General features: G+C 39.8%; 1 protein-coding gene across 1 annotated transcript in view; it reads right to left on the bottom strand.

The window, feature by feature from the left end:
• Nucleotides 1–19,128, bottom strand: part of LOC135210217 (SWI/SNF-related matrix-associated actin-dependent regulator of chromatin subfamily B member 1-like) — a 99,939-nt gene that overhangs the window by 22,757 nt on the left and 58,054 nt on the right. Inside the window, exon 6 of the mRNA XM_064243053.1 lies at nucleotides 6,068–6,234. Within this exon, the coding sequence (XP_064099123.1) occupies nucleotides 6,068–6,234 (167 nt within the window). The remainder of the gene's footprint in view (nucleotides 1–6,067; nucleotides 6,235–19,128) is intronic.

Here is a 19,128-nt window from a genome sequence, read left to right as displayed (position 1 = left end):
TTGGCTCCCGGACATTTGGCCGATGGGCATTTGGTCGATGGACATTTGGCCGAAAATGAGTAAATGTACCTACACATGTCACACCCGCAATCGTTCTTTTAGTTATAACAAGCAATCTTAACAGTTCGAAAACAATCAGCATTGAGTTAACCATCTCAATTGTTTAATTGGGTAACTGCCATTTTCAGCTCAAACCCTTTGAACTAGCCATGCTCAAATGAAACCAACTTGTTAGTTACCTACCTCAACACTGATACAGTTGCTGGTCAAAAGCTTTAAAGCTAAGTTTACGTTTTCCCAGTTTTTATTTTCAATGGCTGCTATCTGTATTTATATTTATGTACTATATTACTGTGTCATATATATATATATATATATATATATATATATATATATATATATATATATATATATATATATATGTAAGTGTTTACATAATAAAAATATGGAATGTTTAGTCCATATATATAAAAGATTGCTTGCAGGAATGTGATCAGACTAGAGACGCTAAGATGACGTATACAATAAAAGTAGGCTAAGATAACATGCCGTCACCTGTAGTCATTCAATTGTATAAACATTAGTCCAAGCTCCCTGCTTGAGACAACTACCCCGACCTATGATTCAAACGGCCTACGTGATCTGTAGCGTGTCTCATTTGATTGTGTTCGTATGAAACTATGTCATTGGTATGTATGTTCATATGTTCGAACTACTGTCTGTTCCTTCATAACTTGTAACAGAGATGGTAGACAGGCAGAAGAGAGTTAGCTATCGTCATTAGAAGACCTGTACCTCTTTACCTAAGCTTTATCATGTAGAGGAATAGGATTAGCCATCATCATTGGCAGAAGCGATCCAAGCTATCGTTATTAGAAGACTTGTACAATCATATCTGATCTTCACCATGTAAAAACTTCAGAAGAATATATAATTTTTTATACTTAGTGTTTTCTACAAGAACCTCACCGAACCATGAGTTTAACACATCGTCGTAAAGATAATACCGACTTCGTAAGTGATCTACAAAACCCCAGACACTCCATTGAAGATGGAAGTGCAATACCAACCGACTTAGCGTATAGATTATCGCAAGTCTAACTTACCTCATAGGGCGCCTTATCAACCAAGGGGCACTAGCCCTAATATTGGTGGCCAGCGTACCAGAAGAACTCTACAACGTCCTACGAAGAAAAAACCAGAATAATAAATCATGTATCATAAGAAGTCAACGACGACGGAAGCAGCAGATTCTTCAAGCACCTAGTATCATCGTTAGTGAGGCGACTTCAGAAAACAATAAGAAACTTTTCAACGACGACGAAAGCAACAGATTCGTCAAGCAACTTAGTATCATCGTTTAGTGAATAACTTCAAGAAACAAAACCGACGTGTCCTTTTCCTACGGCAACGGAAGCTTCGTCTCTCATTAGAATCATTCAAGAAAACATCGTTAGTGAGCGTTTCCGCACTGCAAGAAACAAACCGAACGCGTCTGCAGCATCGGATCTTTCAAGGGCTCGAATCATCGAAACAACGCGCACGGGGGAAACTGAAGCCAAACCAGGTCATCCGCTAAATAGAGAAGGAGGACCAAGGCCGTGTGTCGTTATCGGAACACCGTGACTTCCCACAAAAGCAAGCTAAGTACAATTTTATTCATTTGGAGTAACTTTGAGTGTTTCCTTTGCAGGTCCGAATTTCGTTATTCCTGTGCTGAAGTTACGAGACATTTCTTAATCTTACTTTTTTACAGAAATTATCTACATCATTGAGGATTTCGCTACTGCGAGTTTTTTATCTTTGAGTGTCTGTTTCCAGAAGTTCTACTGAAATATCATAATCATATACTATGTTAATTTTATCATTTTTGGGTGATTATTATTAATCCCTTACGTAACAAATCATATTAAACAGTGAATATGCGTTTACGCAGTGGACGTCTGTATTTATACAGATGCATGGATAGGGTCGTTAAGCACCGTAGTGATTAGAAAACACACAAAAAACAAGTGGAACACCCGTACAAATCTATATAAATTAGAGGTAACACTATTTCGGGTCATGACAATAAATGCTCCTTTGCAAAGTCCCGATCGCAGTTTTAGCCTTGAGTTTTTTGAGTTATATAAAATATCGAACCTCAATGACTCAACTCAACTTTAAAAATATGGCTGGATTGCAAGGAATAACATGTCTGTAAAAAAACTTTCATCAGGCTAAATGCGCTGACCAGGATCCCTCACTATTTCAAATTTTAGCAAAGAATGAAGTACAAACAGTTAATATTGTATGCAGTAGTGATAACTTGTCTTATTAGTAATCGCTCAGTTCCTAATAGTTCGTCATTCATTGCTTTATACGTAACCACACAACATAATGCTAAAAACACACAATACGTTGCCGATGGTAATAAAGAGAAGGATCCTAATTATTACAAAAAGAAATAGAAACAGTAGCCCGTTCAGAATCAAACAAGCAAACTCGGTGACTGTGTCACCTAGTCAAGCGGTCAAGGTCAGTCAAAAAACTGCCGAAGTGTTCAAAGCATAGCAAATTCCACACAATAAGCGACTCTAGCAGAGTGGGGAAAAGCGATGTTGGTTTATACATGCCAATATCTTTTTGAATTAAAAAGGATTTTTCCTATGAAACACACGACCGTATAAAGTAATCAGAGCAGGTTTTCGTTTTTTTTTTAATACGTAAGTTATTATAAGTAGTGGTGGATAAAGCCCGACTGTACGCGCTGTAAAAATTAGAATATCTTGTTTATTTCTTTAGTAGACGTAATATCCTGTATTTACGGACTCACCGTCTGTTGTTCGAACTTCTCTAATGAGAAGTCCGGATAAGCGAGCGCTTACAGATACCTCTATAGTTATAAAAAACGTTGATCTGTATGTAGTGTAATTGTAAGATCCATCTAGGGGTATACAAAATATTATCTTACATCCTGCAAAATAAGGCGTGTTTATCAAAGGAAAATCCTATAAACCTTCAAACATATTAAAATCCGTTTGAACAAAAATGAGACAGTTAATCAAATAATAACTTATATAAAAGAACAAATCATTTTCTCATAAATCGTAACATTGTTTCAAATGACCCAACAGAATTCTCCCAACAACCGCAGTCGCACTTTGCACGCAAAATCTCGAGAAGCATGCACCCTCGAATGTCTCATATACATATACATATACATATAACAAATATACATACACATACACACACATATATATATATATATATATATATATATATATATATATATATATATATATATATATATAAGATATCACATATACATACACATACACATCATACATATACATATATATATATGACACAGTATATAGTACATAAATATAAACACAGATAGCAGCCATTGAAAGTAAAACTGGGAAAACGTAAACTTAGCTTTAAAGCTTTTGACCAGCAACTGTATCAGTTTACGTTTTCCCAGTTTTTACTTTCTTTCAATGAATGGCTGCTATCTGTAATTTATATTTTATGTACTATATTACTGTGTCATATATATATATAATATATATATATATATATATTATATATATATTATATATATATATATATATATATATATATATATATATATTTATATATATATATATATATATATATATATATATATATATATATATAATCACCAACCCTTCTATTTGCTAAGGAAAGAGCAATTAAATTGGGAGTTGACAATCAAGATGATAAATTCAGGGGTTACATTGAGATCATCGGAGACATCAGATATTAAACACAAGGCTTGTGTCTGTCACTGAGAAATATGAGCAGTATCAAAAAATAGATTTTCTGAGAGCAATTGCACACAATCTTTAAATACTTACTGTATTTTTTTATTTTATGGTGTTATTTTTTGGCAATAAACTGTTAATTAAAATACTTAAAAGAATTTTTTGTTACTATTCACACTTGTAAATTTTTGGCCAAATGTCCGTAGGCTAAATGTCCATAGGCCAAATGTCCGGCCACACATGAATTAGGGGAAACATTAGTATACATACATACATAGTAGTTACTGTAACTAGTTTATGTCAACCATTTATTTATTTTTTAATGGTATTGTACTAACCTAACTTTTAAATCAAATTACAGAAACTTTAATTTCATTTAAAAGTTAGCTTAATACTTAGGGAGCATGATTAGGGTCATATTTAATGTTCAAACTCTAAAAGCAAGCATTTTTAGAGAACGTGCCAAACTTCCGTGAAAATTCCATTTGCACAAGGGGGTCTGGAACCTAACCTTGTGCAAGTTCAGGGTATTACTGTTTAGGAAACTTAGCAGCTTCAGGTAACTATACATGTTCTAGTCTATCCTTACATCTTATTACCCTGTTGTCCAAGTAAAGATTCAACTGGTGTATGAGAGCTAGTTTTGGCTTTCTTAACCCTTCATCAAACTCTCGTGCTCCTCTTGGAAAAATTCCTTTTGCATGAGGACAATAGTCTTATTCTTTGCCACTTGTAGTTCTTCCAAGGTCAATTCACCAGTTATTTTCACATTGGTTGAACTCCTAAAATTATTAAAACAAAATGGTAGGATCCATGTTGTGGTCCTGTAGACCTTTTTAACCTTGCTAAATCTTTCCCAATTCCCCTGTAGGGGGGGTAGTGCCATCAGTGCACTGTAGGCATTACCTAAGGTTCTTTGTAGCGTGCCTTAGGCCCCTAGCTGGAACCCCTTTTGTTCCGTTTACTGTACCTCCTTTCATATTCTCTTTATTCCATCTTACTTTCCACCCTCTCCTAACAATTGCTCCATGGAGCAACAGCGGGGTTTTCCTCCTGTTACACCTATCAACCCTTTTGCTATCAGTTTCCATTTCAGCACTGAATGGCCTCATAGGTCCTAGTGCTTGGTCTTTGGCCTAAATTCCATATTCAATTCAATTCAATCTTTCCCAATTCATAAAGTGAGTATCATCAATCAGGTTTTCCCCTACAGTATTGGCCAAAATAATCTCTTCCCTACCCTATACAAGTGATCCACCCTCCCATGACCTATTTATTGGTCAAGTTTTTTTTTAACCATAGAGGTCCCTCCCATCAAAAAGAACTAGCTAAGATCATTTCTGTCCTTTTCCCATGTCACCAGTCACTGGGATTATCATCCGTAGGCACGTAAGACAAGACCGCCCCTGGAATTAAAGAGTTTATTTCCTCACAAATACAGGGAGAACACTTTTCAATACTAGCCAACTTAGGGTGACTTTACTGTCTGACCAAATGAACAGTTCAATAAACTCACCCTCCTTGAAAGATTCCTTAATAAAGTTGGCCATTCTTGCTGCCAGCAACAATGCCATCAACTTAACTTTTGGAACAAAATTCTTTAATGGGCAATACTCTTGCCTTCACCATCATTAAATGAGAGTTTTTGTTCTTAACTCTTTAAGCTACACAACCACATGCTGACTCACTGGCATTGCAGAATATGTGTATATAAGGAAACCCCCTCTCCTAGGTTAGTATTCCTAGGAAAAGACATATCAAGACACTTCTCCAAGTGAAGACATATCAAGACACTTCTCTAAGTGTTCAGATAGCTAAACCCATTGCTTCTGTAATGGGTCTGGGAGTTGATCATTCCAATCTAATTGTTGCTTCCACAAATTCTGCAAGTATATCCTTGGCCTAATTAGGAGCAGGTAGAAGTACTCCTAATGGACCGTAGATCTGTGCAACTGTTCTTGGTCTGACTAAACTTTTTAGTAGGCTGTAATGTAAGGTATCTTTCTCTTTGTCCCAATTCAGGCCTAAGACCTTATGAGTTGCTTGTTCTCTGGCACTAATCCCAAAATGCTCTAGTTATAATTTGCAATGATTCATTATTACTATTACATTCCCTCAGGTACAAATGTACCTATGCAAATATCTTATACTGTCTTATGATGACAGCTAATAGGCCTACAGTAATTACTGTAAATACAATACTGCACATACAAACCAATAATAATATTAAGAACAGGAAAAGTAACAGCAGAAAAGGAGACTATGTACGGTACTATAAGCCTGACATACAGGCTTACCTTAATAACTATTCTGGTATCAGAATTTTCTGCAATGATTGACTGAGATGGATATTGGTCAATTTGCTGTTTTATGGCTGTTGAAATTGCTGGCACAAACATAATGGGGTTCAAATCCAAATCATCACACAAGAGCTCTGCAAACTGTTCAGGGGTGATGAGCATTTCTGGAAATTTAAAACGATTAAAATTATGGTGAAGGAACATAAAAAAAAATGACATTTTTATAAAAATATTTTTTATATATACTTACCAGTATATATAAGTTTCTACTGGATCAGCAGTTAAAAATTCGGAAATTTGCGATAGCGTGCTTTTGTTTTGGTATAGGTAACTACATGGTCCCCACCCATATCTGGGGAAGAGTAAGTACAATAGTGCTGGAACTCCAACTTGTTTGTGCTTCATGTCCATAAGAGGGGAGGTAAGGGGGGCTTTGATCATGTAGTTACTTGGTATATATAAAACCTAATTTTATTATAAAAGTAATTTTTATATAAGTAACTTACTAAGTAACTTAATTTTTATATAAGTAACTTACTAAGTAACTACATAGATGAATCCCACACTGACAGGAGGTGGGATACATGGACATGTTCTACTCAAAAACATTCAGTAAGGAGATGAATTGGAAATAGAAGGTAGCTAGCATTGGTTAAATGGGAGTGTTTTCCTTTGCCAAATGGCCTTTAGGAAGAACTGTAGGACTCTTGTATGAAGTTTTCCTACAAGCACAAACTTCTTGATGGATGAGTATGTGCCCAGCAGACTCATCCATTCATTGGCTGAGCAACAGGTTAGAGATGAATTCCCTTACTTGTCAAAGACAGGCTTGGATCCTTTTATTGTATGGAAAAGCCCAAAAAGTCAGAGTATTGATCCTCTTCCCAAATAGAGAATCAACTGTGTCATACATTGTTGTGATTTCTGATAACTGACTGAAAGTCCCAATTCTTGGGCCAGGAGAAATGCCTTTTGCAGGTCCTCAGTGCATTTTTCCTTTGATGGGGAGTGTAGTAGCAAGTCATCTAGATAGACATGTTGATTCTCATTAGAAGGAGCCACTTCGATAATGGAGCTGTAAAGAGACCGAAGCAAAGGACCCAAAACTGAGGGACCCTGCCCTGGAATACAAACCTCGGATACTTTCTGGATTTTGGGTGTATTGGAATATGAAAATATGCATCTTGCATATCGATCATCACCATACAGTCTCCCTGATGGATGGATAACAAGACTGGTGGTTTGCACAAAGATGGGTCTGTTTCAATTTTGACCTTGGTGGTTTGTATAAAGAAGTTCAAAGTGCTGACATCCAGGACAGATCTCAATCATCCTGATGCCTTGGGAACAACAAACAGTGTTGTAAAAGCCTTCTGTGTTTACACCTTCAACCACCTCTACAGCTCTTTTCCTGAGTAGCGATGAAACTTTTTCCTTCAGGGCTGAAAACTTAACTGAGCCTATTGAGCACGCTGTTAAGCTGATGGGAGAGGCCGACAAGGGAAGATTTTTCTTGAATGGGATGGCGTAGCCCTCCTCGAGGACTTTTGCTACCCAGGGCTCTGCATTACTTGCTTCTCATCTGTCCCAAAAAGGGCAAAGCCTGGCCCCTACTGGGACACACAGGACCGGTACTCACTTGTGAGAGGCTGGTTTGTATGATTTCTTAGTAGCTGCAAAGGTGAGACTGTCCTCATACTAAAGGAGACTGAGGGATGATGGGTTGGTTCGGTGGTATGTCTTGTAGATTGTGTTAAGAGATTCTGTGTAGGCTTTTTCTGTGAGTCAGACGTGATGTGTTCTAAACCCTTGAGTACTCCTTGGAGAGAGAATAAAGCAGCCAGCTCCTGGTATCCATCCCTGATGGCCTTATCTGCACATGAGAGCACTGCCAACCAATTCGCAGAGAAGTTCTCCTGAAGGCACTTACAATCCTCTATCTTCTTTGCTAGTGCGCTGATCGTTTAATCCATAAAGCTAAAAATTTCAAAGACCTTAAAGATGTCCCTGACAATCGGTCTAACTCCAAAGAGTACCTCCTTGGCATCAAACGAGTGGGAGGAACACTAAATACAGCTTTACCAAGCTCTCTTTTCTCTTCTAACCAGCTGTCAACATTCACTAAAGCTTTCCTAGATCAGGAAAGCACCATCTTTGGTAGCCTGGCAGACTCTACAGGCTGTCTCATTATGAAGGCCAAGCCTGGAGATGAAGGTGCCCAGGGAGAAAAGAATGTTGGGTAGCAGAAAAGAAAGTACTTTAATAGCAAAGCATATGACGATGTAGTCTGTTGATCAACAACAACTTCCATTTCTTCATTCAATTAAATACCGAAAGAACGAAGTCTGGATCCTCTTGAGCAGTTGATGGGTGTTTCTGTAAGACCCACAATATGATCCAGCTGCCATTGGATAGGATCCAAGGAAGGATCTGAGACAGCAGAAGTTGGCGCTGCATGGGCCGAAGGGAGTACTGCCACAGGTGAGCAGGCGGACAGGGGGAAACGCACTGGCACTGGGAGGACAGACACCAGCTCACCTTCGACACACCACGCTTCTTTGATACAGAAAGCCGCTTTGATGCCAAATACTGGCATTCAAATACAGAAGAGACTGGGTTAACACATTTGGGACTAGCCCAAAAGTTGCTTGATGGAAGTGGACTATGCTCCTGTTCCTTGGGGAGCTTACGAGGAACGGCGAAGCCAACAGGCGGAAAATGCCTTTTCAATGGCCTAGACACTGTCGAGGAGCACTTATGTCCCCTGTTAAAACTTGAATCTGAATCACTAGACGACAAGGTATGAACATATCCAACGGTGGTCCTCTGAGTCCTGGAACTAACCGCAGGCTTGGGTGACAGAGCAACTACCTGTGGGGAAACCCCACCGACCTCCTCTAGACCTCTGGTTTGTCTCCTCCCAGGTTTGATGGAGTTTGACATCAAACTATTGCCCAGGAGCATCACTGGTGGGACGAGCAGCCACCCCATCCAGTGCACTTGCACCAACACTGACACCATTAACTTATCGATACAGGCCAGTAAGACCTAATTTTGGCTACAGAATTAGCAAGTACGCCAAACTTACTTTTCATCCTAGCTTCTAGGCTGGCAATGGCATTGGGATCAGCAGGAAGGGAGCCAGGTGATGGAGTAGGAGGTAAAGTTGGAGGGCTAGTGATAGGGGAAAAAGCAGTCACAGGTGTAGAAGGTACAGATGGAATATCAACATCCAATTTTGGAGTGGAACTGTACTAACTAATACCCTAGCCTTGGCTCTAACAGCCACTTTTCTCTGTCTTTCTTTCTGAAGTTTATCAAGTTGAGCTTCTAAAACTCTCCATTTGCCCTGGTCCCAGTCTTTGCATTCATCACATTTTAGTTCAAACGAGCAAATCTGCCCTCCGTAATTGGAATATGTTTGTGCGAGTCATAAAGAGGAAGAAAGTCTAGTCTTACAGCCTTTACTGCAATACCTAATACAGGCGGCTCTCGGTTAGCGGCAGGGGTTCCATTCCTGGACGCCGACGACAAGCAATTTTCGACACTAAGCGATTTTAAATCCTATGGCCACCACACACCTTCTTTCGGAATACTAGACCAGTTAACAGCATCCTAGAACCAGTCAAACGGCGCCATAATCCCACAATGGCGCAATAAATAAAATTATATTTATGCAGTATAGTACTATAGAATTTACTGTACAGTAGTACTGTACAGTACATTATAGTATTATAAATACTGTAAAGTAAAAAAAGCCTAGCTTTAATCCTTTGGGTGTCTAGAGTATGTAAAGATATACTAATAAGGTTTTATACAGTGTACAGTAGCTGTAGCGTTCAAGTTATGATAATTCGTCTTACAATAATCCGATTTTATGAGAGACCAAATTACAATAGCCTAACTTTATCCCATCTTCGAGTTATTCGTTTTAACGTTATACTCGTTGCGTAAACTTGTACAGCCATGAACAACAGAACGAGAAACAACTTTTTTATATTTTATTTTTAAGTATGACTGAATTGGATAACAACATCCATTTGCCTTGTATTTCAGTCATTGTACTATAGCATACTATTACTGCAGTTGTTATAAATGACATTATGCAGAATAGGACTGAGATATCTTAATGTAATAACTTTATTCGCCATAGATCAAAGATCAATCGGGAAATATACAGTTAAATTTAAACCTAGTTATAGCTGAAGCTCAGAAAACTGTTCAAGCTGCTAATGACCATTATCATGCATCGGCAACAAGGATAAAACTCCAGTAAACGTATGCCATCAAACACAACCATAGATAAAATTGAGATTAAATCATTTTAATCAAAACTACTGTGCTTGAAAGAACACTTTTTACTGTTGGTTTCATGCCGATATAAGATAAATAATGTAAAGTTTGTATTATGATGATATAAAGGAAAATTGCGAACAAAATCACACAATTTTTTTACTCCATAAACATGATGCCAACATAATCTGTTAACGATAAAAAAATTAGTTCACAATCACAATGAGACATATTCAAGTCATATTTCCACCTAAAAACACGTTGTAAAAGGAAAAATAACCTTGTCTAATATAAGGCAAGTATCTAGATATTCGTTTATGCTAACTAGAAGCAAGAAAATTAGCTCAGAATTGCATTAAATATGGCGAAACAAACTCGTATTTGCCATAAGCTGATTTCCAAACCAAAACATTGGCTGCTCCGCGGAATACTGGCTTAGATTTACCATAGTATTTTATAATACAATAATATGAGAATATGATATTGTTATGATACAATAAAGTTTGTTCATACTTACTGGCAGATATATATATAGCTTGTATTTTCTGAAGTCCGACAGAATTTTTAAAAAAACTTCCGACACACGCAGTGGTCGGCCAGGTGGTTAGTACCCATTCCGCCGCTGGGAGGCGGGTATCAGGAACCATTCCCATTTTTCTATTCATAATTTTTATTTCCACTGTCCCCTGAGGGAGGTGGGTGGGTACTTGATTATATATCTTCGCCAGGTAAGTATGAACAAAAAACTTTATTGTATCATAACAATATCATTTTGTTCATGAAACTTACCTGTCAGATATATATATAGCTGAATCCCACCTTTGGAGGTGGGAAGGGACAGAATAGAAGGATTTTGGGAAACAAATGCATGCAGATGATTTTGACATCTTGGTTCCACCTGTTTAGCATAGCTGGCTTCGTGGTTACTGCCACGTAAGTCTGCTTGTGCTACTAGAGTTGCCAGCGAGGTAGAGACCTATATAGCTGGTGCACTCCAGATGATCTGTCAAACAGGGGCGAGACCACGACGTGACTAGACCATATTGACCATACCATGAGGGCTAAGAAGTAAAATAAATATATATATATATATAAATATATATATCACCACCTGACCAACCTAGCCAAAGTTAAGGTGTGTTAACTAAGGCTTAAGAGTTAAGAAGTCGCCGTTGTCGGCGACTCAACAACTAAATTAAAAGCTCTTCCTAACCATTTTCTACAGGATAGGATGAGTGGTACTTCTTGCCCCCAAGATTGTGTCTGCAGCACGTATGGCCCTAGCGAGCAGCAGTCTCATATGCCATCTTCACATCTCGCAGGGAGTGTGAAGTGAACACAGAGTTGCTTTCGCTAAAACATGGTACTCAGGATGTTGCTGAGTGCCATGCTCTGTTTGAAATGCTTCCGAGGCCGCGCCCTCAACCTCGTGAGCATTCAGATAAAAGATTCAAATCTTTGTGCAAACACAATGAGGGCATTTTTGAAAGAACTCCCTTAACACTAAAGCCAGGCTGTTCTTCGATATGGGCAAGTCTGGTCTTTTCGGAACACTGCAGATTGCCCGATTGACTTCGACTTTCTTGAGTTTTATGTAGAATAAAACTTGAGAGACCGACAGGGCACAGGACTCTCTCTGGCTCCTGCCCACTAACTTGTGCCATCCTTGCTTCCAAGCTCCTGGCCCAAGGACAAAACGGGTACCATTCTTAGGCCACACGGAAGGGTTAGAGAGCACACCGCCTTGTGTTCTCTAAAGCCAAAAACTTGTGACGATGGCTTAAAATCTCACTAACCCTCTTTGTCGTATCTAGGGTTGGTTAGAAGAAGGGCCTTCCTGATCACATGCAAGAAGTTAACAGGTAGGAGAGGTTCGAATGCTTTGACATCAAGAACTTCAGACTACGTCTAAGTTCCATATTGAAAGCTTCGATCTGGACATGCACAGTCAGTCCTCTGTACTAAAGTCAGGGTACCGACCGTTGACCAGTCAGACGAATCAAGGACAGCAAGGCTGTACCCTGAAGACCATAAGGCACTATTCTTCGCTGAAGGATGAGTGTCTGGACTGCCTGGGCGATTCAATCTAAGCAAACCTTGGGGTGTATCAACGCAACCCAACGTCGTCAGCGAATCAACTCCGACTCGAGCTTCTGGTGCCAGGAGAAAGGAGCGAGGAGCAAAAAGGCGATTCAGTCCCGAAGGAAGAATGCCTGACAGTCCAACCTGGTCTCATGTTACACATCATCGGGGGTGTATAAACGCAACCGACTTCGTCAACAAGAAACTCAGGGCTACTATATTGTCGCCTGATCTCGCACGAGTGTCTGACTCCGAGAAAACAGGTGAGACAAAAAGTAGATGGTGAGCGAGGTTCGAGATTCCACAGAACTCAAAAGGATCGAGGAAGGGCCTTTGTTGTTTGACAGACGCAAATCTCTGAGCCCAAAGCCGTCAACAACATATTTGCGTATTCTTTAATAGTTGTGACTGCCAGCTTATCCCATTCTTCAGACGGAAATGGAAGACGGTAATCTTATTCCTGTCAACATCTCGATAGCCTGAAACGTAGTCCAAGACTCCAGAGCGGAGAGGTTATAGGTACCTTTCGAGTTAGAGTAGACCGACTCTTCTTCGGAAAAGGTCCTTGGACAAAGTGGAACTAGGAAGTATGTGACCTCTGTGAATCCAGGATCCTGAAGGCCCAAACAGGGGGGCGATCAGCGTCATTTGTCCTTTTTTGCTCCCTGGTTACGCATAAATCCTCTTATTACATTTCCTCAAGCGATTGAAAAAAGGGGAAAAAGAGACTAAATATCCATCCCCGTTTCAATATCATAGGATGGCTGTTTAATGGTACGATCCCGGATCGAGAATAAGGGAGCAGAGAAGAAGAAGCCTCTTCGTCCTCAACATATCGAAGAGAAGAATGAAAGGGCGTCCCTAAAGTCTCCACAACTCTCAACTTACTTCTAAAGAAAGATTCCACTCGGAAGTCAATAGTTGCTGCCGTCGATCGAGACGATTTGTACGGACTTTTGCAATCCGGTAAACGAACCTCTAGAGGATCGTTACATTCTACGCCTGTTGTTATAATAGGCTTTCTCGTAAACTCGAACAGGGACCGAGAGAAGATACTTCTTAAGATAGAGAGAGCTGTGGAATATCAGAGTTGATCTGGACCACTGGTTCCCAAAACTCGTTACGAGGACTGGAGGGACTACCGAATCGCTTTTACTTTCTTTCAGATTAAGATCCAGGACATCTGAAACCCTATCCAGATGTCCGGCACTTCTTTCTATCACCTCAGGTGATAAACGCACTGAGAGATGTTCAGAATCATTCCTAGATCTTGAATAATATTTCAGTTTCCCGGTAGGAAAAAACTGTGGTCTGAATTGCAGTCTATTTCGGGGAAACAAACTTCTTCAGGAAGGAAATGGTCCCCAGCAAGCTCATCCAGTTCCCTCACCCCGAGGTATGCTTACTTCCCTAATAAGGCTGCGCTTTGCCTAAGCAGGAGAGCATATACAAGTGCAATGTTGCGGTAGACTCGTAGTGTTCTATACCGTTGCTGTTCAACGAGCCACCGAAAGGATTAAGAGATAACTCTGTTTGAACATAGTAAGGCAGAAAACGAATTGCAACGTTTACGTTCATTCACGGTACGAAATCCCCTCAATCTTAGGCTAAAGTCCGTGATTGTAGGGCAGAGTTACAGTTAGTCAGTCAATCCCGCAGGAGAGACGTAACCGCCAGCACAGAGATACGGTTAGTCAGTCAATCCCGCAGGAGAGAGAGAACGTAACCTACGGCGCATGACAGCGCCCGATCTGTTACTGGCTCGGTTGGACTGGAAGACAGACACAGCGTGACAGCAAAAGCAGCCAGCAGCTTAATTACGAACGTCGTCTCTTAACTTTATGTCTGGGTTGCCAAGCTAACCCTATTCTACGAAGAAATAGGTCCGTTATTTTTTGAGCCGAAAAAGACTCTCAAGCTGGTATATTTAAGCGAAACAGAAACGCTAAATATATAGATGCGTTTGTGTCGTCAGAACACTACCATACAACGGTAAAAGATAAATCGGAAACTCCTGGAAGGCTGCAGGGAGTAACGATTAAATGTCCTAAAATTAGACAATAGACCTCTCGGTTTGTGCCATCCGAAGAGGTAACTACAGCAAGCGTATATGACTTGAACCAACCAGAAGTAAAATAACGCAAGGCAAAATATGAAATTATATCACAATAAAGTTTGTTCATACTTACCTGGCAGACATATATAGCTGAATTCGGAAATACAGCTACATACATATCTGACAGGCAAGTTTCATGAACAAAACTTAAGAGAATCGAAGCAGTCAGCTCAAGCTTCTTATGTTACCTGGACATAAGCGTTCATTGACGTAGTCTACAAGTCTATTTCTTGTACGAGTCTGCGAATGACGAATGAGAGCTCTTCCGAATCTTGTCAATAAGAGCTTATTCGCTTACGCAATATCAAGTTAATGAGAGTTTGTCAATGAGATTTGTTTGTCATGAATACCCATTTACGGGACAAAGATATTGTCAATGAGATACCCACTTACTTGACAAAACGAAAGTATATTGTCAATGGGGGAAAGTCACTGAATTGACAAAACGTAATCCGGGAGTCAAGCATTTAATTTTTTCGATTCCCGTCTCAAACGAGGAAGGGGCAAGAATCCTGTTAAGAGACTGGGCTTACGGCAGGTAGAATGACGATGTTCAATTCGGCAGCGTAGTCCCGACTAGAAACTAACAAAATCTATCATCTGAAAAACCCTTTCAGATGGGCTAAAAAGCTTGCAAAATTATCCTATGGGAAGAGGAAGAAACTCTCCAACCAGCTTCCTCTCCCGTATCACAACTAATGCCTGCTAAAGCTTAAAATTTATTGGCAGTATGGCAAAGGAAGTCCTGTCTTGCGCTTTCCTGAAGAGCTTCCTTTTGATGAGTGCCTTTGCAAGAATCCCACTGAACGTTGCCAAGAGTCCTGACGTGCAGGACATCGAGCCTTACATAACCCGTAACTGCCTTATCGCAAAGTCTTGACTGTGGTAGTGGCAACTTAAATTTATTGGCCGAATGGCAAAGGTTGCGGTAGAGCAAACGAGATCTTCCCTTGAGCTTTCCTTAACTCCATCCACCTATGCGAAAAGCAATATTAATTGACAGAGACCTCTTGAATTCACGAAACCCGATGTCTTGCTGGGTTTCGAAGAAGAAGTTGTCTGTTCACTTTAAACTTCCTCCGAAGCACTGCCTACTTCACATTCTTTGCAGGTGAGGTAGAAGGTATCACCGGAGGTAGAGGTAAACATTCTTTAGGCGGCCCATATCTGAAACAAGAGCTTGAAGAGTTCAACAGAAACGTTCAGCCAGGCGACACACCTGGCGTGCGCTGGTGCACGTCGGTTTTTTTTTCGTCCACTGGGGGCGCGCTCGCTCGGCGTCACTGGAACGCGCTCGGCGTCCACTGGAAGCCGCTGGAGCGCGCTCGGCTTTGACCCCATGGCGCGCACTTGGATTCGTGCACCCGCGCGCGCCTGGAGTCCCATCCGAGCGTCCCGGGCGTCCGCCTCTCAAAAGCTTCCTGCTACTATGACTTCTTTTACGTATTTCTCGGTGGAAAGACGGACACGAGTTCAGGCGACGTTCGCCTTCTTACTTCTCATTGAAACGCATAACGAGAGAGAGAGAGAGGACGTGAAGCGTCCTCTTCTATAAAGCTTCTATTTAGAGGCGCGAGTCCTTCCGAAAGCTCCAACCCCTGCATGGGGAGGACGCTTCGGAGGACGAGAAGCAATCTTTCAGGATTCGTGCACGCGCACGCACTTTGGCAGTCTGGGGATTTCATCAGAAAACTGCCGAAGGCACGCCAGATCGGTGGGGGTTCCTTGTAACCCTCCTTAGGCTTTCGACATGCTCCCTCCCCGGGTCCTGGGAGTCAAGCAGAGGTCCCGGCCTAGAGGCGAAACGAGGCCGATCTGACGCACCCTCCACTACACAATGGGTATCACTGCACTTCTGCACTTCACTTTTACTCTCTAAAGCAAGCACTTTCGATTCTAAGATACGAATCGAAAGAGTATCAGAGAAGAAAGGGTAATTCCTCTACAGACACTGCTTAGGGCCCGAAGGCAACACTGCAGGGGTTAGGAGTAACAATTACAGAAGTAGCACTTCACAGCAATGAAGGAGAGCGAGCACCTATCGTAGACATATTCATAGCCCGTAGGCCATACTACAGGGTTAGGCAAAATAAAGTCTACAGGAAGGTTAGCAGGTTCACTACCCTGACTTTTGTTACTGATTAATTGCGTACATACGAATCATACTCTTCCTTACGGAATTAGACATGTTTACTGATTAATTGCGTACATACGAATCATACGTCTTCCTTACGGAATTAGACGTTTACTGATTAATTGCGTACATACGGGAATAGTCATTCCTTAAACGGAATAGACAAAGTCTCACAACTCCTTACATGACAAATCTCAACAAAGAAGCAAGACCCATACCCCTCGTACATACCAAGTGCGGATCTACCGAAGCTTTCGGTAGCCACACCCTATCTTTGCAGACACACCCCGTCTGAAACTAGCCTAACTAGATTCAGATATTTTATGCAAAAATGAATCAAATTCAAATCAATTTAAGATAGCGTATGCCTCGCCACAAATCCCACAAATCCAAGTAAATAAATCAAAAGACAATTAGGATACTTAGCGGCAATGAAGTTTCCAAAATCCTAAGACGGAGGTACTGAAAACAGTGTTTCAGCACCAGCGACAGAAAAATTATGAATAGAAAATGGGAATGGTTCCTGATACCCGCCTCCCAGCGGCGGGAATGGGTACTAACCACCTGGCCGACGCCACTGCGTGTGTCGGAAGTTTTTAAAATTCTGTCGGACTTCAGAAAATACAGCTATATATATATCTGGACAGGTAAGTTTCATGAACAAACATACAATATTGGATACAGTGAAGTAATGTATAACTTTTTAAAAGATTTATGGAAAAGATGTCTCGTACCTCAATTTTATGCTAGAGTAACAAAGCAAAAAATTGACCGAGTTGCACAGTTACATTTTGTACTTCTATCCCATGGAAAAACAAACAAATTGCAGTGTTGCAAAATTGAATGTATAAGCGAGTTTTGTCTTAAAATAAATTTATGTAACAATTGTAAATATAATGTTATAAAAACGTGATTCAATGATATAAATTAAAATTTTATTATTTGGGCATGACTGAACAACCTATTGTTTTCATCATGTGAAGGGCTGTTACAAAGACTTCAAATGGACATGCATACTGCCACTATCATATTTATGTACAAAAATAAAAAAATACCCTGTAATTTGTTTTTCATACACATTTTAAACGTAAATGCAAGAAAAGCTGACGTTTCATTAACAAAATGAGTTATAATTAGCTCCCAAATTAATAAAATATAACCATGTGAAGTCTTTGTAAATTAATTTTTCAGAACAGCAATGGACAAGAACGAACATGAAAAAACATCCTCTCATAACGTGGGGGGCAGTTACAAAAGCTGCCTTAATTTGTCTCATATTTATGTACAAAAATAAAAATACCCTATACGTAATATATTTTCATACACATTTTAAACATAAAAGCATGAACATTTATAAAATCGACACATCGATTGCTAAATTTGCTCTTTTCTTAACTCGATATTTTTGGAAATGTGGCAGGCGGCGGCTTACAAGAACGAACATGAAAAAGCATCCTATTTGATAACGTGAAGGGCAGTTTCAAAAGCTCCCTTTGTATCATATTTCTGTGCAGAAATAAAAATACCCTATATGTAATACATTTTCATACACATTATAAAAATAAAAGCATGAACATTTATAAAATAGACACATTGATTGCTAAATTTGCACTTTTTTTACCTCAATATTTTCAGAAGAGTGGCAGGTGGCGGCTCACGAGAACGAACATGAAACAACATCCTCTTTGATAACGTGAAGGGCAGTTTCAAAAGCTGCCTTTGTATCATATTTCTGCACAGAAATAAAAATACCCTATACATAATACATTTTCATTCACATTTTAAACATAAAAGCATGAACATTTATAAATCGACACGCCCATAGCTAAATTTGCACTTATTTAACTTGATATTTTCGGCATAGAACAGTGTCAGAGGTTTATATTTTACCCTAATACCTATGAAATAACTCTCAATAAAAATTTTTAATATCATTTGCATAACCTTTATGGTCTGAACGGTATTTATACAAATGTATGTACTCGTTAGACATAGCAGCACTATTAACTGAAAATTATGCTTTAAAATTACCTTAAAATACCTTATTTTATAAATGAATATTTTTGATGACAGCCATAAAACCGATTCGCTAATAAGCGATTGCGCCGTTAACCGAGGGCCGCCTGTACTAGGAAAGCTAAAATCTGGCATACTGAGTCAAACTAGTCAAAAAAGGGATTTTGACTGTAAGGAAAATCTATTTCTGGGCGATTGGCTCGTGTCGCCAGCGAAATATCCTTTAATCCATTATTTCTAGGGTAAATGTACTAACACATACCAGAGAATAAATAAATAAAGAAAAGGTCAGTATAACTGACTCGCTCACTCTCCCAGAGAGTGTCGGTATGAACACTATGGCGAGTGAGACCACTACCACGAGCCAAATGCCAATAGAATTCTCCCACTACAAAATCCCCCGCCAAGAGGAGAGCC

The sequence above is a fragment of the Macrobrachium nipponense genome, chromosome 39 (genome assembly GCF_015104395.2).
Source record: "Macrobrachium nipponense isolate FS-2020 chromosome 39, ASM1510439v2, whole genome shotgun sequence".
Taxonomy (NCBI): domain Eukaryota; kingdom Metazoa; phylum Arthropoda; class Malacostraca; order Decapoda; family Palaemonidae; genus Macrobrachium; species Macrobrachium nipponense.
Note: the sequence above shows the minus strand (reverse complement) of the source record. Positions and strands in the feature narration are given on the sequence as shown.